The sequence below is a fragment of the Varroa jacobsoni genome, unplaced genomic scaffold (assembly GCF_002532875.2).
Source record: "Varroa jacobsoni isolate VJ856 unplaced genomic scaffold, vjacob_1.0 scaffold_512, whole genome shotgun sequence".
In the NCBI taxonomy this organism is placed as follows: domain Eukaryota; kingdom Metazoa; phylum Arthropoda; class Arachnida; order Mesostigmata; family Varroidae; genus Varroa; species Varroa jacobsoni.
The window spans coordinates 55675-82310 of record NW_019213414.1 but is presented as its reverse complement, the minus strand read 5'-3'; the positions used below and the strand labels follow the sequence as shown (position 1 = coordinate 82310).

Below are 26636 nucleotides of genomic sequence, written 5' to 3'. Positions count from 1 at the left end.
CACACAAACTAATCTTATTACATTTCTTGATGGCCGTCTCTATAGTTCCTATTCACCTATTATCTCAACATCTAGCAAACACACTAGCGCTGTTCATTAATTCATGATCATCAATTTAATTTTTTTCTTGTTGATCTATGCTAATTAATGTTGCCTTTCTCGTTACTATTGCTTGTGACTTTAACCAAAGCGCGTTCAATCCGTGTTCACTATCATTATTAATATTATTGTTAGGAATATAATTCTATTTCACATGACAAACGTCACGACGACGTCGCTTTAGTCTTAGCTTTAACACATGACAATTTTTTGTTTTCGGCTGTTGTTGCTTTCACATCAATATAATAATAGTATCGTTCTATCTTCCTTATTCCATTTGTCAACTCAATGCGGTCACGTTCCCTCCCTTGCTTACTCGCTGTTCTTTTTGTACGCGTTACGTACATTATATATATATATATATATATATATATATACACCTGTGTTTTCTGTAGGGTTAGCAGTACCAGGCTATTTTTTCCCGTTTTTCGTTCGTCGTTTACTTTCTTCAATATAGATTATAATAATTATTATTTTCTTTGTCGTTCTGATACATATATTGTCCCAGCCTAGCAAACTATCGCCAACTCCATTTATTCCTTCCCTATCTACTACTTCCGTATCGCAGTCGAAGGCATCTCATTTTTCTGCTCCCTTTTCTGTGTCTGTTTTTGAACAATTTTTTCCAATTCTTCCGTTTTCCTTCGCGTCGTTACAATCGCTCGTCCATAATCCATCCACCAATGGGTGTATTACACACCATCTCATTTTTTCGGTTATTAACAAGGCAAACAAAATCTTACCATTAATAACCCGGCAGTACCGGGGATGGCCGGTTCGTTTCCTCCAGCCAGCGACACACGAAAAGTCTTTCTATTTCTCCTGTCCTTTCGCCTTTTCGTTCATCTTACTCATTCAGCTCATCACATGACCAACTTAACCTATTCCACAGTACATCTATTTCAGCTTCATTTAGGTCGTCCTCGCTGCAACAAGATTTAAATTTACTCCCCCCCATCCCGCGCGTTCTTCCCCATGTACTTCTCAACTCACACGAGCTCTCGCTTCTCGTTTTGTGGTCAATGTCCGTTGTGTCTTTGTGTATGAGTCTGTCTTCGTGTTCGATTGTGTTTGTCCATTTGTTCATCCACACATTCACGCCATTGTATCATCAGCATCATCATCATCATCACCATTTTCATTATCGCATCATCTTCACCTTTTCGTTATCGTTAGAATCTTCGTCATTATCATATTCTATTTTTCATCCCAATATCGTCCCATCGCAAATAAACCACTACGCATGCCGCCATGCCCCGCTATTACATCATCACCATAATTACCATTATTATGATTAATCAAGTCACCACCGTATCGCCATGAGCTTGTCAGTTCATGTCAATCACGGTCAGCCTCCGCTGGTGATGACCAGATATCAATATGGATATCATTGAAGGCCTCCAAGTTAGTATTTGTCGCATTAGTTATTCAGTTATTCGTTTTGTATTTATTCTTTGTATCATCAGCTATTCGTCTGCTGTTGCTTCTTTCATTATTGTTTACTTGCTTGCTTGTTTGTTTATTATTCTTTATACACAGAGAAAACAGGCAACCACGTCATTAGCAGCAGTGCCGTCATCGACAAACTCCGATAACCTCGGGATGATGACGGACGACGATAAAAATCGATGATTTCAGCGGGCGAGTGGCTTGGCTCAGAGCCAACGTGCGAGCGGGGTCCCGGGGGGAGTCTGTTCATGCTTCATCCGCATTACCATTTAAATTCATCGATAATTCTTACTCGAATAGTGACTTCTTATACTCAAGATGTAGCTCAACACCATCCTAATCATTGGCGCTGGCCTGCCGTTGTGTGGGAGCCTTGGCTGCCGCTGTTGCCGGTGCTTGCGGAGCAGACGACGACGCCTGAGGACCTGGCGGCGTATCAGCGGATGGGGACCCCCCGGCACTACCTGCCGCTCCCGCGTGCGTTGGCAATAGAATCGAGTTGAGCTGAGGTTGGATTTGAAGCTCTGTAAGAAGAAATTAATACAACCGAAATAAGGAATGTTGCACTATTCTGTTTATGGCAAACATGCTAACATATAAACATGTCAGCGATATTAGGCTGAATAGCAACCTCGGAAATTGGATGTTACTGGAAATTGGATTTACTAAAGGGCTGAAACCAGACATGGATATTCTTTAATGCACCACGACTTCGTTACATACATAAAATATAATTTTTTACCGATTTTATTGAGTACCTGTTCATAAAGTCTACAGCTACACATCAGACAAAAGGACCACTGTGTCAAAAAGCAATAGACATCACATTCTCACGCAGCATAAAGTGATGTGTAAAATAAATGTGTCATAGTAATACATAGATTAAGAAAATATTCCAAAACTAATAATCGAATATTTATTTCTTTAAGAGATTCCATGCTTACTCTCTTTGCTACACGTACCATGAACCGTGAAGTTGAACAGGGGTGGCAGATCCCGATGATTAGGTAACTTTACGCCAGGCTGGCGGAGCTCGTCGAAAAAACGATGGGCGCATGCCTCTAACGGCGTTACCCGAGCAGACGGCGTGTACTCTAACAGGCGAGATACAAGCTCGATTGCATCAGGAGGCGTACGTGAGCGGAACACCTGAAACACCGTGAATACAAAACGTTAAAAGTCGATGTTTACTTCCAGGATATACTTGGACAAAACAAGCAGATCTCATACGAGACGCCTATGATCGTGTGGCGTTGTATATATGATGATGAAATGACACGTTGGCAGAGAATAATACTGTATTCGTTTACCTTTGCCCACGGATGTGCCTTAATTTGGGGAAACTTGAACTCGGTGTAGTTCTTATTCATTTCACGGATCTGCTCCTTACTTGGAGTTCCTAAAACCTTGATGATCTCCACGAGCTGATCTACACCGGAATCTCCCGGAAATATAGGTTGGCCAAGAAGGAGTTCTGCTAGAACACAACCTGCTGACCAGACATCTGCAAAGACATACGTCGTTGGCGTTTATTCGAATGATAGAAGAGATTTCTACACTCTATTTTGATACACATGTTTAATAAAAAAGAACATTCAATGTACAGGAGTCTGTTGTCCGTCACCGCCTTTAGGCATTCCATCAGACGGCTGGCCTCCTGTACAAAATGAAGTTTTTCTACGCCCGGATTCGAGCCTAAATCACTACGTATGTCTAAAGATCGAAGGCGAACGCGTTACTCAATGAACTTTGACAGGAAAATGCAAAAGAATGCAATAGATATTGTAACAAAAACTAAGAACAACACCTCATCTACCATTGATCGAACGGTATCGCACCACACTTTTCACTAGGTTTCCTTGTAATAGCCTGAGTCTAAAGATCGACCTTATTCTAGTAATTATTTAATTTTTTATCTTTATTTTATCTTTAATATTTTTAATAATCATCTTTAATCATACTAATTAAAGTAAAAGGTATTTTCTTATTTTACCGATCATGGTGGTGTAGTCCGTTGCGCCAAAAATCAGCTCCGGCGCGCGGTAGTAACGAGAACAGATATAGCTAACATTGGGCTCTCCCTTAACGAGGTGTTTCGCTGAGCCAAAATCGCACAATTTGAGAACGCCGCTTTCCGGATCTAGCAGCAAGTTCTGCGGCTTGATGTCGCGATGGCAAATGCCTTGCGAGTGGATATAGGCGAGACTACGGAACAGCTGATACATGTATAAACGAATGTATGCTATCGGCATCGTCTGCTTCGATTTCGAGTACTGTCTTGCCACTCTATACACCGTTTCGGGGATGAACTCAAGAACAAGATTGAGGTATAACTCATCCTTGCGATCGCCGGCAGAAAAGAAGTAATACTTGAGCCGCACAATATTGCAGTGGTCGAGCTTGCGCATAATTTGTAGCTCTCGGTTTTTAAACCGCTTATCTTGCAACACCTGTAATTAACAACAGCAAAAACATTAATAAAGGAGGCAGACAGATCTGCCATTTGGGTTGCGAATATTGAAACAATGAAGTTAGATGGCAAAATGGTAATGGCAAAAATAGAAGCGTAAATATTACCACAATTGAAGAATGTCCGTTCTTGATGTGCTTTAGAGCGGACAGGTTGCAATGCTCCACAAACCGACACACTTCTACATGTATTAGTATAGTGCGGGTCAAAATTCTTAAGCATATCTGCCACGACAACTTCAGTATGCGCTAAGACAAAATTAGCTAATTGGATTATATGATAACACAGACAAACAGTGATGCAGCCAATAGGTAGAGCCAGAAAAATTGTGCTTCATAATGAAGGTTTTTCCAGCGTGAAGAAACCACAAACATATTCTGAACTAATAAAACTCTACATCTGTTCGATGTACATGCTACACCAAAATTGCTGCATATAGCCGCGCCATCGGTGGACTCACCTTCTTGATAGCAACAAGTTCTCCCGTGTCAACCATACGAGCTTGGTACACAACTCCGAAAGATCCATTTCCGATGACCTTTGTGTCTGTATATGTGACATCCACGGACCGATCCTCTGATGCGCGAAAAGCCTGGACAGACGTGAACTTCCCGTCCTTCGCTAAAAACCAAATAAATGAAAATCTTGACAAAATGGTATTGCCCGGTGACCCTAAACATCTTAAAATCAATCGTAATCTCGTACGTGAAATAAAGTACATTACAAAAATCACAGCAGATTGTCTAAACAGACCGGGTTTTCATCCTCTTTCTCATAATGTTATACGGAGCCACTCTAAGGATGCTCTCCAAGCATGATATACCAAAGTGTCCCCAGCGGGATTTCGCGATTTTGGTATATGACTGGCAAAGGTTTGTGAAGAGCCACTAGCACACGTGAGATTCAAGGTTAACGTTGTTGTTGAAATAAAAAATCTAAAATCATCATCACGATGGTATACGTGGGGCCGCTTGTGATTAACAGCGCTCAAAAAATTTGGAGCAGGCGCCGACGACGGTGATTGCACCCTTGGTGACACGAAGAGCGACATTACTGAGGTTGCAACCTTACGCTAATCACAGCACGAGTACGTCCTCCGACGACCGAAACAAAAGCTTGACCGTTCTTTATTGCTTGATGGAATCATTCTCAGCTAACGCAACCATCAAAATATCATGATACGCCCACAACAAGACCCAATGCCACATAGGATTATATAACGGTTGTGACTAACGAGCGAGCAGAGTCTGCCAAATAATAAGGCCTGTTTGCCGCCCATATCCTCCGTGTTCTGTCTGATCTATTGAATTGTGCAGAGTTTAACGGTCGGAAAACTAACCGGGTCACACTTAATTAGAACAGGGTTGCCTCGAAGCATATATGGCTGTAGCAACAGCAGAGATCGACAGAAAAAGGTTGTGCCGGACAAGGATCAAGCAAGAGCAATGATCACATTATAATAATAATTGTTATTTTTTTAAGAATAATAACTACATTAGGCAAATGTGAAGTGTCTCTAAACAAAATGTGTATCTGTCAGTGTGAGTACGTGTGAACATAGTGTGCAATAGCTAATAGTTTAAATGAACTGATCGCTGGCCTTGCAGCAAGTGCTGTTGAAGAAAGAGTGATTGCGTCCACGTGTAACACCAGCAACACTATATATACCATATTTGATTTGGGCAATCAAATAATCCCACACTCTGGTCAATTGTTACGCGTTAGCTCAAAACTTAGTGAATCCTAATTTCGAACAGATTCATTGAAATTCACTGAAATTTCAAATGGGCCGTGTGTTTTACTTATTTGCACCGCTTTATTATATAATCTTGCAAATAATAATTATGCTAGCGTTCATATGTATTTAACCTTTAGGATCCAATGAACTTGCTCAGCTGCTAACCGTTTTGCTGTGTGCTTGCTCGCAGATGCTCTACTCATGTGACTACTATTTATTTAGGATTAGCTATCATTGATAATGAATACTATTATTGTTATTATATAATCTTATTATCTTATGTTATTATATAATTATAACTAGCGCGAACGTCCTCAAATTCGTTTCGTCATAAGAGAATTTTTCTAGCTTCATTTAAAACTGATACCGAGAGACGATGCACATTAAGAATAAGAATATGAAAGCTGAATACACCCACTTTTGGTTATTATAACAAAATAGCATAGACGATTGTGACATGCTACAAATAATATTCACTTGTACGTCATGATAGGGCGCTGCCTTTCTGTCTATTCATTTGATTATAATAATGAGCAAGCCGCAGCTACTATGAACATTTACTAAGCCGACATAAGTGAACCGGTATACCTGTTGGAACGCTCACAACTGGTAAACCACGCTAACTGATTAACAGAATTTCTCACATTTGATCATCAAGTAGCTTCTTCTCCGTTTAGTCAGTGAATACTTGATGTCGGTAAATAACACCACATTACTTAGCTGAGGTTTGCTTATTTGTCAGTAAAATCTGATAGTCAATTGTAACATTCTTCGAGGCCCTTTATGTCTCATAACTATTACCACATATACCTTGGACTATTCTGCCTAAACAGGCCTATTTATTTAGGTCGACTTCATTGAAAATGCCCTGTACTTCCGACTATAATCGAACCGCACTTGCTTATGTATTTACCTTCTTTATCATTAAGCATGATCATGGTTATTATGACTGTGGGAATACAACAATCGACCTGACAGTTAACGCTTATCAATGGCGCGTCGTTCTGAATTCGATACACGAGCTACGAAAAACAAATGGGCCGTATCGTATAGGGCCGCGCTATGCCGTAAAGCGCAATAACTTGCCAGAGCTTCAAGAGGTTCTGGTAATCTTTTTCTCAGTTACTTTGTCTTCTTTCTTATTTATCATTTCTACGACACCCGCACGCACTCGAATTAATACACTTCCAAACGCATGTATAAACTACTAATGCGGCCAACGCGACTAGCTAGAAGAACAGGCAAGCCACAAACGACAGCAACCTGTAACTGCATTAGCTGAGCGCGCAAATTTGAAAACAGTCACTGTAAGGGTAGCGGTACTTGTTGTTCCGTTTTCTGAGCTATAATATATACTTTTGCTAAACCAATATTTTCAATTTTGTCTGGTGCTGCTTTAAGCATTGGTTCAGTCGGCTAGTTTGCATCACGAAATGTGTCCACACCCAGTTTTGAACCTGCTACGTTTTCCTGAGTTTAATAGGTAAACGCTTTACCAGTACGTCTACATTGGGATAGTAAATATTAGCTGATCCGAATCAGCATTTTCGAACGGACTATGCAGACAAGCAAAGCACAGCGTCACCGTTTCGGTGCACGTATATACAGCTTTACAGAATTTCTCTCGGTGCCATCGGGTGTTAATTACTTTCCGTTGTCGTTTCTCAATCGAGACACCAGAAAGCGAGTTTCGTGACAAGCTTTTGTATAATAGAACACTGAGTTCAAGGGCAGATCACAGTGGTTCGCTTAGTCACCACGATGTATCGTACGAAAATACATTGAATTCATCCAGGCTTACTCGGCCGTTATCGCTTTTACCTCTATTCGAAACAGCATTAAAGGGTACAAACGGCAGAAACCCAACTTTTTTTTTTTATCAGTATAGGTTTTTTGCCAATCAAATGAATCCTATCAGACTATCACCGGTAAGATATGCTACTAAGGTAAAGCCTGCTGACAGCGTCTGACTATTTTGACGTCCTTTGTTCCGGATAACAGATCAAACGCCGAATGAAAAGCTCGACCGTTTATATATATACATACATATATATATATATATAGATCCTATATAGCAGAAAAAACCAGTCCATCGATTTCTTTAGGTCAACAATCACATACTGTGCCGCGGTGCTGAAACAGGATGTTGCGTAATTTAATATTCATAGTACGTAAAAGGTACTATATTCTATTTTCAGTGCACTTAGTAGTATTCATTTAATTCGTCTAAGATGTGGTTAAATATTCAAACTATGATTATGTCTAAGGAGTGTTTTCAACAGCATAGGGAAAATGACACCCTAGGACAACTACTACCAATTTTTGTCGTTCATACAAAGAAATTGTTCTAAATGCTACATTATTCAGAGCATTTGCCAGAAACACATAACTACGAAAGTGTTTCTTTGCGCTAAACGAAATCATTGCAAGCCGACGAAAACCAAAAGGTCTAATGATAAAGAGGAGCAAACAGGTATACACAACCAACCCTCAGCGATCTTACTTGCAACAACGTAGTGCTCAAGTTTGTAACGTATATAAGGCGAATAACCTAAAAATATCTAACGTAACAACATAGCCGGGATAGCTGAGCAAGTCGTGACAGACCACCGCGCTAATCGCTCGGTTGGTTAGCCCCGTCAGGCGGCCCCTACTAACCTTTACAATGGCAAGTGCAAGATTTATCAGCTGCTTTAACCCTTTTCAGATGCGTCCAAGCCCACGCTTTCATGAAAACTACCCATATATGGTGCAGCACAGAAAATAATTACAAAAAGTCGATATGAATACAAAAATATAAAGGAACGGTAACCCCTTTCGTTTAGCTGCCGACTCTATGTCCGTTATGACAACACAATCGATGCACAGTCTAAGCTGTATAGTAACTAATGACGGACATATCGAAAGAATACAAAGTCTGAGATGGTAAAAATAATTATAGAAAATTTCGCAGTGGGAAACTGTTACCGCAATTGTTTATGACTGTTGATGGCACGGGCTCGTTTGTCGTTGTGTTCACTGGTGGGATTGATAATACTGAAGAAGCCGGTACCCCAAATACTGGTCGTAATCCATGTCCTAATGAGTCAATGACGTGATGTTGAGCTATGGCATTTGTGAATAACAATGGGCGTTTCGGCACTGTCACAAGAGAAGTGCTAGGCTCTGGCTTTGATTTTCTCATCGTAGTACGACAACGACGGTTTGTCAGCTAATTGCATTGGCTGACGCCAGAATTGCTACTATTCCAACGAATTACATCACGAACTTAAAAAACACAAAACTGACATCTACTTATCTAAGATTTTTTTCACAGTTGTCGTTTGAATAAAAATAATAATGCAAGATATTTGAGTCGCAATTAAGCGTAAGCAGAAGGTTCAGTCGAATCTTTAGAAAATACAATCGATCGTATCATATGAAAGTTGACGGCCAGCCGCAAGAATTAATTGTTTGAGGAAATCGCCGCGCAACGCTATGAAATACTATACATAAACAGAAACGTATAAATTACAAGTGCTGCCGGCATTACTTGTGTTACATACACATGCTTGTATACACGGTGCTAAATATGGATTTGGCGCGGCACAATCGTCAAGAGGATTTCGCGTCAGACAGACGCCCTACGTAGCAGACGACACGTTGGCTTGTATATAAATATACATAGAAATGCACAGTATTAAGTAAAATGTTCTTTACGTCATTATGTAAAAGTGGAAGCTGCAATTAAAAAGTAGACGTGAAGAATGATATATTGACAGGGGGTGCTACGTTTGCAACGGCACTGTTTCAACCAGTTTTCGAAGAAGAAAAATTGATATATATATATATATATGTATATATATGCCTTTTTCTTTTGCCCCATATCGAAATAATTTCCTCTTTCATTCTATATCGCTCGTTCTGTCCTTGTCCTAACTGCCCCAGTTTTAAGTAGTATTCGTCTCTTCGAAGAGCTGTTTCTATGGGAAGTTTGCTATTGCACGCGCATGCTTGCAAAACGAAAACCCTCTTCGTATACTGACATAGTCTATACGGCTGTCATTTTTGCATATTTCCTACGAGAGCAATAACAATAACCGCGACAGCAAGGGAAGCAAGACTGTAGCGCGCGTAAGCGAGAGAGTCACAACCTTTCAAAGTCGGTGGAGAGACCTTGACCTAAACTGTACTATTTCTTTCTACCTCGTTGCCAGCAGGGAACCTGTGTCCGTACGGCGCCTTCCCACCTGCCAGCTTTATACCCCCCCCCCCCCTCCGCCTGTCTTCTGCCAAAAGCCAAGCAAGGCGGGGCGAGATAACACGATGGGATAGAGGGAGTGACGAAGAACTGCCTGTTGGATTGCTTATCTGCTAGTTTTCCTAAGAGCAACTAAGTACGCTATATGAGATAGAGGAGAAGCAAAATGGGACAGGGAAGCGGCACACGCCTACGCGTGCACAAGACAAGAGCAGAAACCATTGCCCGCGCATCGGCCCGCCACACGACTGTCGCGAAACGCGATAATTGTCTTGGTTGCCTTACGAAGCGACTAAATTTAGTAACTATGAACACGAGGGCTCCTCTACCAGCAGACGCGCTATGCTGACTCCGCCAGCCACAGCATGCAAAAAGAAAGCCGACCGCTGCTGCCGCTGCAGTCCCACGAATTCCGAGCTGCCTTCTTTTCCAAGCAGCCTCTTCTGGCCACCTTTCATACAGCAAGCAGCCAACACCACCAGTTTGGATTGTTTGTGTTGCGGCTGGGCAGATCATTGGTACGAAAAGAGCGCGCGAAAAGGTGTTTCAGAGGCAGCGGCGGCTGAATAAGTAGTGGGGAAGAAGAAACTGAGAGAGTGAGCTGGTCTGGCAGACAGATATAAGCCAGCAAACGAGAGTAGTTGTTGGTAGGTGAGCAGAATTGCAATGGCGGTAACAGCGGCCGAACGTATAGCGGATACCGCGCGTTGGAACATCACAGCTCATTCAGTAGTAAGTCAGTCACTCACTTAGATGATTACAAACAACGGTACACGCAGCAGATCCCTTGCTTACTCAGTCCGCCCTACTCTCGTTCCAAGTCGGCTGCTCAGAGTCGAAAGTAAGGACTAAAGCCACTACAGCGGTAGTACCAACACCCACGCAACAAGCAATCCCGATTACTGCCAACAACATAAGACCACTCAATAACAAATGAGAATACAGAAACTGCAAAGCTGACTACAACGAAGTTAACGGCGATGAGGCTAATTGTTTAGTTGACCTATTCAGTGAACTCTCTCGAATTTTCTCCATTGCATCCGATGTATATTCCTCTGCTACCTAAGTCTATGACCAGCAAAAACCCCTTAAACTACAGTATACGAGGGCCAACGGCACTACGAAACAGTGAATTCTCTTGCAACGCACGAGTCAGTCATCAGCACTAGCATCATAACCATTAACTTCAACAGCAGTTTTAGGGCACACTCCCTAAAACCCCTAACAACGCATGTTTAGCTTTTTTCAATATCGTTATAAGCCGCGGCCTGGTCTAACCTCTACATATAGTCAATAGGTGCTTCGGCTGAAGACAGACCGGTAGAAGCAGGCAAGCTTTAAAACAGCATTAACCGAATGAGCCAAGGACTTACTAGTTGAAGACCAGACTTATTGCGTCTCGTTTTTGAAAAGACTGTTGTGGTTTAGTTTAGACTCATAAAAAACATCTGCTAGCCGAGCGTCACAACCGCAATTCATTAATGACGGGCGATGAAACAACATTGAAGATAAAGTCGAGCACACAGGTGTACAACTGAAAAAAATTCTAAATATCTAAAAGCGTACCGAATTAAGGTTTAATCATTAAGCAAACCCGAAGTAAATTCTTGCCGCAATGCGCCAAATAGACGGACAGTAGGAAAGAACTTCAGTTCAGTACAACGATGCATTTAACAAAAATCTAGTGAAAAGTAACCGGTACTGATATTTACTGATTGCTTCATAAGGATAATTAATAAGAATAAGTTACAAAAATAATTTTGGAAAATTCTTTGGCTGCCCCTTGGATCGTCGTATACTTAAGATAAATCTTATTGTATCTTATTGTATTTCAGTTCTCAATTGCTATGCACAATAGTAACTATTCAATGTTTTGGGACTATGCATGAAATGGCTAGATGAAGTGGGAAAGAAGGAAAAAAGCTTATTGCATGCGTCGCTGCCAAGTCATCGTGGTTTCAGATCTTCAGTAGATTTTGAAATTATTCACGACTGGTTTTAGGACACTTACACAAGGGTTGGGAAACGGTTGTTGCTCCGTCCATGGCCGACAAAAATGAATTTTCTTAGGCCAGAACTCTTGACTTGTTGGCTCGCTGCCTTTCTTAGGTTGCCCTCAACGAGTATCAGCACCCTGATCGTGTGTAATCTGAAAAAAAGCCAAATCGAGTATCAATGAAACGTTAAGCAGTGTTTGCACTAGAGCCTTCGGTGGGATTCGTGAGAAAGCCTTTTTGATATAGTTTATTTACTTCGGCGGAACAGAATTCAATATACGACTGTACTCACAGTACCTATATACTGCTTATAAGAGATAACAAGCGGCTAGAGTTTTACCTATTTAATTGATTGTACTATTAAGTATTCAGATAAATGTAATGTTACAACAAGAAAATAATTTATTTTGCTTGCGGAATACCTTCCCTAGCATAACATGAAAGGTATTGCACAGGTAAGGCAGTAGTAACAGTATATCCGATAATTAAGCGTACAAACTTTTTGCATACAATTAATTTTATCGTCCTGTGATTGCAACCTGTCCTAACGATCAAATTAATGAATGCAAGTGGTCCTACTTGTCTATCTCCCTCCCCCTTTTTTGCTCTCTCTCTCTCTCTCCTATATATATATATATATATATATATATATGTAAAGTCTAATAAATAAATAAATAGACGAATAGATTAGTAAATAAAAAAAGTAAAGGCAAATCTTTACATATACCTATATATATGGAAATCCTGGGTTTTCAGTGTCAGAGTACAGTGTCAACAGGTTTACCTCCACTCCCGATGAAAGTTAGAAATTTGGTATATAACAAAATTGACTAAGAAAAAAATGCTAATAATTATTAGATTTAGTTCAGGTTTACCTACAATGTCGAATCTATTTTCGAATCCCCAGTAGAATTAGATCGGTAAATTTTTTGATCAAATTTTGGCGTTCCTCTTTCGCCGAAAAGCTAGCAGAAATCCTAGTAAATACATACTCTTTTCAATTGTATTGTAGCAGCGTAACAAGTATCACTAGAAATCTCTATAAATAGCGTTCTTTCTGTGGCATCATCACTTTACGCTAATTCCTAGATCTCATATCGGCTTTTTAGGGCACGATAAGCGAAAGTCTCATAGCGATTAACTCATTATCGTGATTGTTATCATTGATCAAACACAGCAAATTGATTGCAGTGCAGATGAAACAATTTCCCTGTGACCTTTTTGGCTTGTTGTCGCGTCAATAGTGAACTCGACCGCTGTAATGATCATTGCAACAAACAACAAACTTAAAAACAAACAAACAAAAAAAAAGTTAACTGGATCCCACTCGTTATAACTTTCCATCATGAAGAACACCATAGCCACGACTATCATTATCACTTTCGATTACGACAACGACAGCGAAAACAACAACAATAAGTCCTGCCTAATCCCAGTATGTGCAAGAGTAGCATTGGTTTTTCATGATCGATCCGAGTTTTGGCCCCACTGCTGTTGTTTGGTCTCCCCGTTGTGTTGCCTGCGGCTTCCGCATAATATTCTATCGACCCATACACTTATTACCACACTATAAAGAGACACAGAATAAAGGACAACTGAAACAGAGACAACGGAGAGAGGGGTAAACGAGACAAGCGTTAGGGGCATCGGGTTAGACAGATAGAGAAAGTAACGAATAGAGCCAGTAGATTGGTCTCCTCCGGATGGCGCGACAACTGCAAAGCTGTCGTTTGTAGCTGTTGCCGCCGACGTAGGTGCTACGACGACGAAGTGCATAACGCTGCTTTCCATTATTTTTATTATTATTACTATTTGTAGTGGTAGTGGTAGTAATGATGGTATAACGCAATAGCGTAATCTCCCCGTGGCGCCAGTTCAGGCAACACAACACAACAGCAGCTATTGCTTTGGCGTTCACCGACTACAGGCTAATGCATCACACAGAAACATGAAAGACTGCGCGACGCGCGGGGAACGAAAAAGTAGGAGAAAAAAAGAACACTGAAAGAGCGAAGCGAATACAACAGTGTGATGACGACCGCGACGATGATAATGGTGATGCTGCTGCGATTCTTATTGCTGTTGCAGATGATTCTGATAATGATGGCAATAATGGTGACTCGAATGATGCTACGGGAACGGCCGTCTTGTTAACGGAGACAGGCGACGGTCGAAACCAACAGAGCGGCCAGGCGGCATAGAGACATGCAACCAAGCGAGCCTGTCAATGAACGACGTAAGCGTCCACGCAAATCAGCGACCTAGCGGCCAGCCCGCGAATAACAGTATGACGACGATCACAAGCAACAGCGGCAACGAAGCGAGATAATGCCAAGGATGACGGGACCACGCAGTAGCCGTTTGCAAACCGCAACAAAACGAGCAGCAAAGGAATACACGAATTGGTAACGCGAGAGGGGTAAAAACGTCAAAGAGAGGGTGACGGCCAAACGACTGTCAATCCATCTCCCCATGGCTGCGGAATCAATGCCAGCATGCTGCAGTACTATGTCCGCATACTGCTCTAGTGCTGTGCTATCAGCGGGGCGAGCGCTGTTGTGACTATCGGTGATGACCGGGTGTCGTACAAGAGCAACACGCAACGACAGTAGCGGTACTAGTTGGAACGGCTTCGGATAATTCACGATATGGACGAAAAGTGTTATCGACGATGGTCATTACACGCTGAGAATATAGGTGAGAGCCTCTTGAAAGGGTTGTCGTTAAAACATTTGATGTGTGTCATTGGCTACAAAATACAAAAGTAAAATAGAGAACTGTAAATAATATTGAATGTGAGCAAATGGAGACCGGAACTTGAACAAGGGTCTGTGGCGAACAGGATAATAGCGAGACTGCGATAAGAACATCTACGTGATTAAGTTAAACTTGGCTCATTAGGTTAGGTTTGCTATCTTACATACTTCTTACATGTGGATTTAACTGGGAGAGTCAAAATGGTCCTAGTTGAGTCATTTGAACTGTTATAGGGACACATATTGTGACTTTTCACGAAAATTGTATACAATGTAACACTTACTGGCCGAATATGCACGCTACTATAGAAAGGCGAGGACGAAGCAGTAGATGAACCCCATAAGGAGATGAGTATGAATTTAGACTAGTTAATAAATACGTTTAACAATATAATATGACATACCTGTTATTTCAATGGTGAACAACAGGTCAATAGCAAGACCGACATCAGAACGTTAGCAACTTCGTTGATCAACAATGAGTTTAGGTTTTAATATTCTTTCGACATTGAAATTAATTACCCTTATGGGAAAGTACAACATTACGGATGCAACTGGGACCCTGCTACACTGATCCGTTATCATTTTTGCTTTTGGTAGTAAAGGGCATATTTGTCTCATCAATCACTTCTGAGAGAGGAATATCTGAGAATTAACCCATGAAGTTACACACTCAACAAAAATACGAGTGGAAGGGGGCTGAATAATTTAACAAATGCATGAAATGGTTAGTTTTTCCAGAAGTAACGGACATAGTGGAAAAAAGAGAAACAGAAATTGGCCAAGGTGAAGTGTTTGTTTGTAGCATACAACGGGGAATTTTCTTTTTTTCGTTAACGTTCTTGCAGTTATTTTCAAGACACTTATACTATCAAAGGCCAATTATTGTAAACTTAGAATATACTACATAATACATAATTTTGAGTAATATAAAATCAGGATCGTGTTCAGAACTTCTGGCGTTCAGTTGTTTACGAAGATATACCAAGCAAGTTGTATAACAGTTTCCCGCTGGATGTGACTGATAAATCACCAAAACATGTTTGCTTCCTTTCACAATCACTGGCTGTATGTAAATCAAGGTCTTAGGAACATAAGCAACAGTAGTCCTCGTTTCCCGTGAGACACGTTAACCTGAACTCGCTGCATCAGAATTCGAATCAGTTTCGACGAGAAGGAAGCCATACTGTGTTCTTAATGGAAAGCTGATTTACTGAGTGAATTCTAAGATGTTGCTTGATTGTTCTATCGACAGTAAACCCCGCTCAACAGAAAATCACCAACGTTTAACTCTATAGAGTATCCGTGGTAAACCACTACGCTATTATAATCAAATTAATATCACGGGTAATACTAATTAAGTTGTGAAATAACCTTGCTTCAGCAGCTTTGCTAACAAATAAATTATGTTCATTATTGTCTTATATATATTCCTCTATTATAAAATGACTCACTAATACTAGTTACTACGCGATAAACATGAGTAGGTATATAATTAATGGGGGGCTCTCACATCACGAAGGCGAAGAGCCCGACCTTAATCTCTCGAGATTAAGCTCACAACTTACCTGTACCTAGTGAAGAACGATCGTACCGATTTAGAAGCGTAAATCGGCTGCCGATCCGTGACTTCGTTGGGGTTGCCTGGAGCAGTTGTGGTTTCGCCGTTGGATATGGATCGCCTTCTAACCACCGTCCACCTGCACCTGCTTTCGTTCGGCTGCAAGCAAGCGCACGAACGCAATCCCCTTCATTGGTAAGATATCGAAAGTAAAGGAGCGGAAGGTGTAGGACTCTTCATTATTATACAATGTACTACTGCCATCATTGAATCAGTATCATCACCTAACCTACATACCATATTGGTGGTTGGTTCTGCAGCTATTTTAAAGAAAGCGAAAAGTAATAGAAATTGATTAATATAACCGAGCAAGTGTTCTCGCAAGGGGTTTTTTGGTATTAGGAAATTTCAAGTTCTTATGTTTTGGAGCAACAATATTTGTTACATTGTACTGCCTTTCATGAGTGTAGTAGTATATTTAAATAGGCAGCTCCCTGCATTTAGTTACTGGTGATGTTCAAATTCAGTGCACTGACCCCAATAGAAGTGGAATTAAATTTCGTGATCAATTCAGTAACTCATCACATAGGAAAGTCATTATCTCTCCGAGATCGATGCCTCGTCTTATTCTATATCTATGTGTATACACACGTCATACGAAGCTTATACATAACACAGATTTTAACATTGCGTTTTATTGGGAAATTGGATTCGAAAAACACCTTTATTTTCACAAAATAATAGTGCATGCATCACCCTCTCTTCGTATACTTCGTGCTGTGTATTCTAGTACGTGTCCGGCTGCGCCGATTACGACTAGCGCGGTTTTGACTGAGAACATCACACCTATCATTGTTTGTGGCAATTCTCCTCGCTAGATGCGTAGATCTGGACATGCAACAAAGTAGCCCTGACAGCTACTGACGGATTGTCATAGTAAAAGGCCGGCTTCGACTTCGAGTAGCCTAACAATGATTACGGAGATGTTATTACTTCTGTTGGTGTCAAGGCGGTTGACACCACGGTCGTATCAATGGGTGCCCGTTGATTGCGCGAACCAACGCTATCAAGAAAGGCTAATTGAACAAAAATAGATAAAACACATAAATCGTATACTGCCACAAGCGGGGCAGAGGGTCTGATAGCCATCAAAAATTTCGTTGCTTCCCATCACTACTGCTGCCGTTCGATATAACTGTCCAGCATTTGCTTTCACGTTATGATCGCGTTTGCGACCGCCTACGACGAGGTCTAGCTCCAGAAAAGCTGCAAGGCTGCTTAATGATTCTACAATAACGTGCATTATCTGATACAATACAAACCGACGGTACGCTATGATGCGCCGCAAAAGGATCGATTGCATTGAATAATACCCCCCCCCCCCCATGGCAAGATACTGAGCTGTTTCCCAGTCACCTTTGTCTGTCCCCGCTTCCGTTTCTGTCCTATTGATAAAAAGCAGGTGTATCTATATATATATTTGACTTCACAATTGTAGCACAAACTCTAAGATGTACATTGTTTTCTGAGCTATATATCGTTATCTGACGCAATAACATCCAACTCTCAGGAGCTATACACTCAGCCGCTATCAAATCAGCCGCCCGTGCTTCCGGTGGCGGTTAAACAGCCAGCGACTTAGGGCTGATGGCAACAACTATGTCACTGCGGTGCAACGGCAGCGCGATCGATCTGGTTTCCTGTTTCGCGCGTCTCTCCTCTTAGAAGGGTCAACCACAATGCGCGTGGATGCCCTGCCTTGATTTGACAGGACAACAAACGGCGCGATCAAATTATTAAACAGTAATCATATGCCTGTGATCTCATTGTGTAGTACTTTCACCCTTCCCCCCCTGGCCCGTTCTCTATTTCCTGCACACTCATACAGAACCTCATAAAAGGTTCTGCATAGGTAGACTGAAAGGACACACTTATTTATCTACCACTTAGTAACGCCGTAGAGTAATCGTGGCTGACGACTCGATAGGTTTTACCGCCCCTTTACCAGAACTATAATACAGAATGACTAGAAGAAATCGATAGTGTGTGGATGCTGTCCCGGTTCATCTCACCAGTGTAAATATAGCCCAGTTGGGCAAGTGTAATACATCAAGTGAAAAGATACCGAATAGTTAGTGGACTCTCTTTGTAATCCAGTTAAATCTATTAAGGAAAAATCTGACATCAGGATCAGTTTATTAACAGTCCTACCCAACGGTATTGTTGAGTAGTACCCAAAATCGGAAGACGTTATTCGATGAAAAAAGCTATGCGCCTCGCATGTCCCCTTTTGTCTGCCGGTTGCGTTAGCGGTGTCTACGACTGTCAGCTATTGCTGGTAGAATAGAAAAGGCCTATACGGCGACATGATTGTAGCCTTGAATTTGAAATTGCCAAGTAATTTTTTCCAGCCAAATTTGGTTCACATGTCGAACAACACTCAGTGACGGGAGCCACAAATGAATGGGCGTACGTGCTAATTTTCGGGGGTGAAATGGTATACGCCAACATGCTTTATTGACTCTACTGGGTACTGGTTGTGGTGGCCGCTCGCACTAATTGACATATTCAAGCGGGGAAATGCTATTCGGACGCAGTCTGAGGTCAGAATCCACAAAACACGACTAAAACAGTATTCGTACGCACATACACATATATATATATAGATATATCAAGAGACAGTAAATGATGGAGGAAATATCGTTCACATAGACTATGTTTTATTTATATATAGGAGCCGCAAAGACACAGATGCATTCACTCCGTGGGATGAAACAAAGACCGGCTGTGGACAAGAGATGAACAGACATCGAACAGGACTATTAACTGGGGTCTGACAGGGCGGAGCTCGAATTCAGGACGGCGAAGCTTTCTGAAGGGGGATTTGGGTATAGTGAGAACACGAGCGGCGGATAAAACAGTAGCAGCGGGAACAGACGTCGCTGATACTGCACACGCTATACGAGTAATACCAATCGCATATAGTAGGTAAGAATAGTGACTGTTCTGCTTAAGGCTGACGACTTCTAAAGAACGACCAGTCAGTCATATGGCTATATGAGAAAACGACATCAAAAAGGACAGCGAAGGATGTTAAACTGCATTCAATGTAATCGACTCGAAAACGCCGTTGCTCAATAGCAAGTACGACCGTACCTAGGGTAACAAGGGGAGCAGAGGAGACTGCAAACTACAGGAAAGAAATTAGTTTGTGTAAAAAATACATACCGCTGTCCGAACTATTTCACTAAAAAAGAACTGCTGATCGAAGCAATTGATTTGGACGCTACTGGTGCCTTCGATTTTGCATATATCCAACAAGAGCGATTGTCGATATGTGTGCATTCATGATCAGTGTCACGTTCGTTTAAAATCTTTAATTGGCAGTCTCTACAGGCCCTAAACCGCCGAAACCAAATATACTTTTACAAACAAAAAGTGGCAAAACGCTCTGTTTAGCAGTCCACTTTCGACGTCTAATACCCGCGTTAATTACTAGGTCCTTGACTCGTACTCAACCGAGCGTACACTCTCGACAGCGACCACACATATTCCAGAATCATATCGAACGCACGATATGACCCTTGGCAAAAAGGCCACCTTGAAAAGATCGGATAGCTAGCGTTTCTATAGTTTATATTGCTTGGGTAGTATTTTCTTGGTAATTTGTAATACTCTGTAGCTCTTCTCTGGCTCAATGTTACAATATTTATTTACATTCTATTTTTATCCTGAGAGACTTATTACTATGTGTGCCGCCGAAAAAAATATATGTACATATAAGTGACCGATTTGTAATACATAGGCATACAGCTAGACCATCGAATACACAATTTGCATATGTCTACGAATCCCCACCCGATCGCAGTGGCCCAGTAAAATAACTTAATAAACATTAGAAGCTTGAACGGCGACAGACCACGAACCATAACAGTTCAAATTGTCATCAACACAGAGGTGAGCAGTTTCTGTAGTAACAGAGCCAGCGAAGAATGAAGAAGACTAACATCGGTACACCGACTAGAGCTTCGGTCGGTGGAGATCGGAAGGTTAGGTTATTCTGGCACCCACTCGCCTTGCCGTCTCGTCGCCTGCCGTTGGCGTCAATCAGAATTGTATTCCGTCACCGCCCTCTCTATCGTTGCGGGCATCTGAGGACAGATACCGTAATGATCACAACAAATCGTCGCCATATGATATTTTAGTCCATTCACACACGGACTAATAAATAAAAAAGCACTTCCAGCACAATATTCACCAGAGAAAAAACAATCACACAAACACGCATCCATCGGTCATCACACGAATATCAATGTATATTGAATGTGGCGACAAGGCGCCCTACTCATCTAATGATTGCCTTAAAGGTGACGTGCTGGTTCAACTGCATTCGTTTTACTTGCTCTCTACGACGGACCCGACCACGCGACGCGGTCGACCGCCAGCAGCTATCCGCAGCTGCCGCTTTTACTGTCACAGTCTTTGAAAATAAAAGCGCTAATGCCAACGACGGCAAAAGCGATCAGGCAGAGTCTTGAGCCCAGTGTTGCGAAAAGGCGTTGTACGTGTATTCCTGTCATTATTGTCGTCGATATTGTTTAGAATTGGCCGGTAGCACTGTATTTTGATGGTGCTTTTGTTGTATAGGCATACATATATATATGCGTAAATATGCGTCACGCGCGTACATGCGCACGCACGCAAATCACCGAACAGTGTGAACGATGGCATTGAAAGGCGGACTCGTAGATAGCATAGATAGGTTGAAGGTGGCATACCGTAATGCGCGATCGATACACAAGCAATTCACGGGAACGCTACCGCATTATTAATAAATAGAGTACACAGCACTCAATTAGCATAAGACAGCAGCACATTTTGCGATCGTCACATTGTCAGAGACTGAAGGAGATGGCATTAAACTGTTGGAACAACTCACTGACCGTTGCCGATGCTCTATTTTATTTGACGGAGAACGCATTTGTACCGTTGTCGCTGATGCACGGGATGGTCAAATCGCCTTCGGTTTTGTCGGCTTATCTTACGTCTCGAGTTGCGGCTGCTTGATCCCGTACAGTTTCAGTACCTAAACAGGTCGAACGGCTAACTATAAAGTTTTTATCCAACTTCATCTGTAACTAGTCGCATCCGCGTGAAGCATGCCCATTAACTAACAGGAGCCTACTCTTTTTCGATTACCTCGTCGGCTATCGGCAGGTTTGAATAAATTCTGATTTGACTTGAGGCTGTGACTAACGACGGACGCTACTTTCAGTACTTCTCAGTTTAACTCAAATTCAAAATGTACACGAACCTGTGGTACACTTTGGAAAATCGAAGGGAGTCCTGACCTCTATCCGCTAATCCATTGCTATTACAGTGAGCGGCACTTCGACATTTTACACATTTAAGGTATGTGAGACAGCGTAAAAATGCATAATTACTACGGTCCCAAAGGCCTGCCGCTATTCCATTAGTGTGACTCTCTCCGGCTCCCCATAGCAGAGCCGTTGGTTTTGTTAGGTATTTAACGGGTCGCCTGACGACGAAGAAAAGGCCATAGATCTAGAACGTCATCGCTCTTTGATCTTGCTTTACCTTTACTTCTTCTAATAATGTAAAGCATCCTCCAACAAGCTTACAGGCTTATGGTACCGATTCTCAAATATGGAACATATTGGTGTAAAATTCAGTTCAGGTCTGGATTACCATCAGCGCTGTGCAACTTGAGCTATGTAACTACTCCATCCAACTCTATTATCCATGGCCGTTGAGTCTCGGTTGCCACCCAATCACGGTAAACGTTACAAATAACCAAGGTTAACGGTGCTGTCCTTCCAGTCAAATTAGTCGATGCAGGCGGCCGAAGCGTTCCGCCATCACCACTGTCATCAGCAGTACAACAAAAAACGAGTCACATTTTTCTGAGAACGGTCCAAGGCGGTTTCCGATAGCCTATCGTCCTGCCATGGATAGTGGCCGACACAGTAGGTGACAAAAGTAAAAGGACAGGGAATCGCAAAGGGAATGGCGATTGCGTCGTTCCTGATTTCGATGCGGTTCCTACCACCTACCCCTCCGCAGGCTGTGCGGTTTAGTTTGATATATTTGACGAACACGTTTGCTGCGGACTACGTCGAAGAAAGTGACGCTCCGTTGACTCACAGCAGTTGCTTATCTGCTCACTGTTGAAAGCCGGTAGGTTCGGTTCATGCGAGGCAAGTATGTTGTACGTCTCAGCTACAAAGATGATGTCGATGCTTACGAGAATAAGAAGGCACGGAAAGTAACTTATGAAAACAGAACACCAAAAAGCACCAGGCACCACCATACGATACTAGATTTATACACAACATACCACCATGTGCTAATCGGACATCATCGCCATCATCACCATGATCATAGCATCACAAACGAACTAATCATAGAACGAAATAACAACTATGACAACGAACAGATGCGCAGGTGCCATGTTAAAAATGGAGCAGGAGACACCGTAGATTGGTACTAGAGGTCGAATATCGATATTCGGTTCAGCTAAGCTAGATTGGGTTTGTTTGGGCCCGACTGGGTCAGACCAGGCCGAGGTCGTGGCTGCTTAACCTTAAGCTTACACCAAACCCGCTTTCATATGGCCAACTCAGACTTGGACGTCCTGCTGTACTATCCCGTCACTCGGTCATACCATCCAGTGGGGGCACCACTTACGCTCATGCTTGGCTTTGCTCCTACAAGCACTACGCAAACCAGGAACTCCGGTGTGCCTCTCTCTTTTCATCTGAAGCTTGCCGCCTATTCATATTCTCACGTCACATCGTACGACACCGTTTTCATTCCATATATATATATATATATATATGCCTCTTTCTTTCCTTTGTTTGCTGTCAGTACCGCTGCTCGGGATCGATAAGGTCGGCACGTGGGGCAACTGAGCTGGAAGGAGTGTTACTACTCTTTCCTGTTCCTGTGCAGTTCTGCTGCTGTTACCACTGGAGCTATTAGAGTTTAGTAAACGAGCCGAGTCAACGACGACCAGCTCCTGCTGGTGTTGATCCCTTTAATACTGCAGCAGTGTTCACTGCCGTAGCCGCGAGGGTCGGGCCGACCACCACAGGACGAGCGGCCGCAACGACCGACAAGCCGAGCAAGCGACTACAGACTCCCATATTCCATCAGTCTGTGCCGTATTCGGGCGTTATCGCTGCCACTGGTCTATGTGCAGCAACGCTGCAATCGTCAGTATCATCACGGCTAGAACGGAATGGTCCCGTATGACCACACTCGACGACTCCCTTGTCCTATAACGGTATTAGTGGCTGTATTGATAACACGTACATATAGTGGAAATACGTAGTCAATCAGGCGACGTTTGCTCAACGAATCGCTAGCGCCACAGGAGACTAGATAGCTGACTAGTTTATCAATTTCAGGCTGAAATGTCTCTGTTAGGCCAATTTGCTCGGAGCTGTGGCTGCGGCGGCAGCCTACTCATTGACGATTCGATTCGCAGATTTCTTCGTGTCGATAGCGGCGAGTTATTCTTCCTCATCACGTAATACAAGTACAGCCAATCATTATACACTAATCGCGCTACCACCTGCACCATCAGCGCTGGATGGACTCATTCACATCCGCTCCCATTCATACATTCACACTTTATATCACCATTATAATCACCGTTATCAGAGCACCATCATCGCCGCCGTAGTCGGATATGAACAAGGCACACATTCATATCGTAAGAGGCAGCGCTTAATCGTACCTCGAACCGTAGATTCTACGTGAGGTCATCACCCTCGATTGACTATTGGGTAAGTGTCTACTGTAGCTTCCTCACAATCACTCACTACTATGCACCATTCGTCCCATTCTCTCGACGTTCGTTGCCGTCGTCATCGTCGTTGTCAAGACTGCATCGTCGCAACAGTGGTCTTACATCCTTCACAAACAAACTCACCTGTAGCGAAGGCGGCCAAGTGGGCGCGGAATCGGCAGAGATCGCCCACTACAGTGGTCCTGATCTCCTTTCGACTAAAGGCCGCTCCGGCTCCTTGGTCCTGTCGTGGTAGTGCTAATAGTATTAGTAGTAGTAGCAGCAGTAAATCTCGCGTAAGCTGTTACTTCACTCTGGAATACTCATTAATCATCGTCAATACTTAAGACGTTGTCCTGCGAAAAGAGTATACGGCACCAGCTGGAGCCGCTGCTTTTGCACGTTTCGGCGGTAGACCTTGTCTAACCGATCTAATTCCTTTCCGTTAAGTGCCTACATCGACTACTAATATCCGACTTATTTCGTTTGATTGGTTGGGCAGCGGCAATGGCAATTATCGCTGACACCCTCTTCGTCACCGCGCGTCGAGATTGCACGTTCCGCTGTATTCGCTTTTCGGTTGAGGGTCTTTTAGTGGCTACCTGGCGCTGCTACCTCCACTGCCCTGTTGTTGTTGTTGTTGGTATTTTTATGTACTGCTATGCACCGAAGTAAACAGGGCGTAATAGCCAGTACAAGTAATCGCATAATCAATCGTCAGATTTTTGTCTCAGCCAGTAAAGGCGATGGCGAATAGAGGTAGATATAGACAGATCAATCACTCAATCAAACCATCACTCATTCACACAAGCCCGTACTCTATGCTGTGCTATGTGCTGTCGCTATACTTCAGCCGTCGTATAGCTCTTATGCGTAAAGATTATACGGAATTCTTGTAAGCACCACTGTCATACAGCCATCACTATACGATTATCCCCAGCGCGAGCGGCGCGAAAACCAACACCGTCACTTTACGAAAAACACGAACGGTACCAACACTAATTCAGCATTACCACGAACTGACACTACCACTAACGAAAAAGGAGAACTCCTCTTGCTGCTTCCGCTGTTGCTGGTTATCCTGCCCTGTACTATTCAATCCTACCTGCGGAGGTTGGCTAGCTGCTCCTGGTTCTGCTATCCCTGGCTTTTGGCCTGCTCTGCTCGCTAGGTTGTCGCTGCTGCTTGGACGATTACGACAGTGATCGTCGTTGACGACTACAACAACCACGCGAATTACTCCACACTGCACTCGCTCTGCGGCAACTTCTGCGACTGCTACGGGTGATAGGAACACTGATGGGGTCCTTCTAGCAGTTGGAGTATAAGCAGTTGTATAAACGCACAGCAGTTGCCGTACCTGCGATTCGAACTCTTTATAGCTGCTGCTGCTACTAAGACTCGATTGGCAATGCCCCTGTTGCTGCTGCTTCTGCGGTCACAGTATGCCTACACTCCTGTTGTAGCAGTTGGTCGTCGTGTTGCCCCCGTAGCTCTTCTTGTTTTTCTTCTTTGGCCACTCACCACAGCAAAGCACTGAAACTGCCTCTGCTATACACTGCTGATACTGCAGCAGCGGCGGCTGCTGCTGCTCTGTTATGAGCGAACGAACAAACGACCAATCAAAAAAACGGCCTATCTACCTATCGTCAGTCGGCTGCTGGCCTAGCAGAGTGCGTTCTCCATTTGTTGGTCAATCGGCAGCAGGACCCGTAGTAGTCGTAGTAGCAGCAGCAGTGGTAGGCAGTTGCAGAGAGCAAGACTGGCGGCCGCTTCTTCTTCTTCTTGTTCGAGTTTTTAAAGCTGCTATTGCCCCTGCCGCAGCGGTTATTGCAGTTACTACTGCCGCTGCTGCCACTGTCCGGTTGCAGTTCAATTGCAGTTACTGTCTTTGCCTGTCTGTGTGTTCGTCCGCCCGTCTATATCTCGCTCCGGTAAAGCGCTCCTGCTGCCGATCTGATCTGATAATGTTGATTAGTTTGCTAGATTCGTCGGTACGGCTGTTATGTTTGCGGTTTGTCTTCTTGCTTGTTTCAGTCTCTCAGCCTACCAGCCTGCTGCTGCTGCAGGTTTTACTCTAGGCTGCTGGTCGCCGCCTGACTGGTTCACTGACTTACTTCTGAGTGAATTGACGACTGCTTTGCCCACTGCCTTACAGACCACACACACACACTCACTCCTGCTGCCTGGTTCCTGCTAACTCCACCGAGACCAGCAGCACTGTTCGCTTATTATGCTGCTGCTGCTGCTGCTACTGTCGTCCCTCAGCCGCTAGCGGCGGACGTCGGCCGTAGCGGCCTGGGTGGCCAGCTCAGAAAGCTGTGCGCCACTCTCGCGGGTTCCGACGCAGCTCACTTGGTCTAACATGGGTGGCCTCATACTCCACTAGTCCATGGCTCGACACAATTTCAGAGACACTGAGAACACTCGACTGACTGCTACTCTCTACTCTCACAGTACACCATCAAACCAAACGCACCAAAATGTCGTTCCCCAAGTGAGAACAAGTATGA

General features: G+C 43.1%; 1 protein-coding gene and 2 long non-coding RNA genes across 9 annotated transcripts in view; 2 read left to right on the top strand and 1 right to left on the bottom strand.

Annotated features, from left to right (window-relative positions):
* Positions 1 to 1778, top strand: part of LOC111261040 (uncharacterized) — a 5209-nt gene extending 3431 nt beyond the window's left edge. The window contains exon 3 of the long non-coding RNA XR_002680727.2: positions 1639 to 1778. This is a non-coding gene — a long non-coding RNA (uncharacterized LOC111261040). The remainder of the gene's footprint in view (positions 1 to 1638) is intronic.
* LOC111261036 (glycogen synthase kinase-3 beta) lies at positions 93 to 26636 on the bottom strand. 7 transcript variants are annotated; one of them, XM_022834230.2, is made up of 8 exons: positions 25229 to 26636; positions 16318 to 16497; positions 12008 to 12145; positions 4479 to 4639; positions 3542 to 3998; positions 2859 to 3052; positions 2511 to 2697; positions 93 to 2072 (listed from the first exon to the last, which is right to left on the bottom strand). In XM_022834230.2, the coding sequence occupies exons 3-8, from the start codon at positions 12039 to 12041 to the stop codon at positions 1885 to 1887; spliced, it is 1221 nt and encodes a 406-aa protein (XP_022689965.1). In that variant the 5' UTR covers positions 12042 to 12145; positions 16318 to 16497; positions 25229 to 26636; the 3' UTR covers positions 93 to 1884. The 7 variants fall into 7 exon arrangements, with proteins under 7 accessions (XP_022689965.1, XP_022689963.1, XP_022689966.1 ...); XM_022834228.2 differs by having other exon boundaries at positions 16318 to 16469; XM_022834231.2 differs by lacking the exon at positions 25229 to 26636 and adding an exon at positions 24268 to 25162 and having other exon boundaries at positions 16318 to 16469.
* Positions 10631 to 16175, top strand: LOC111261039 (uncharacterized). The gene is made up of 2 exons (XR_002680726.2): positions 10631 to 10728; positions 14082 to 16175. It is a non-coding gene; the product is annotated as an uncharacterized LOC111261039 (long non-coding RNA).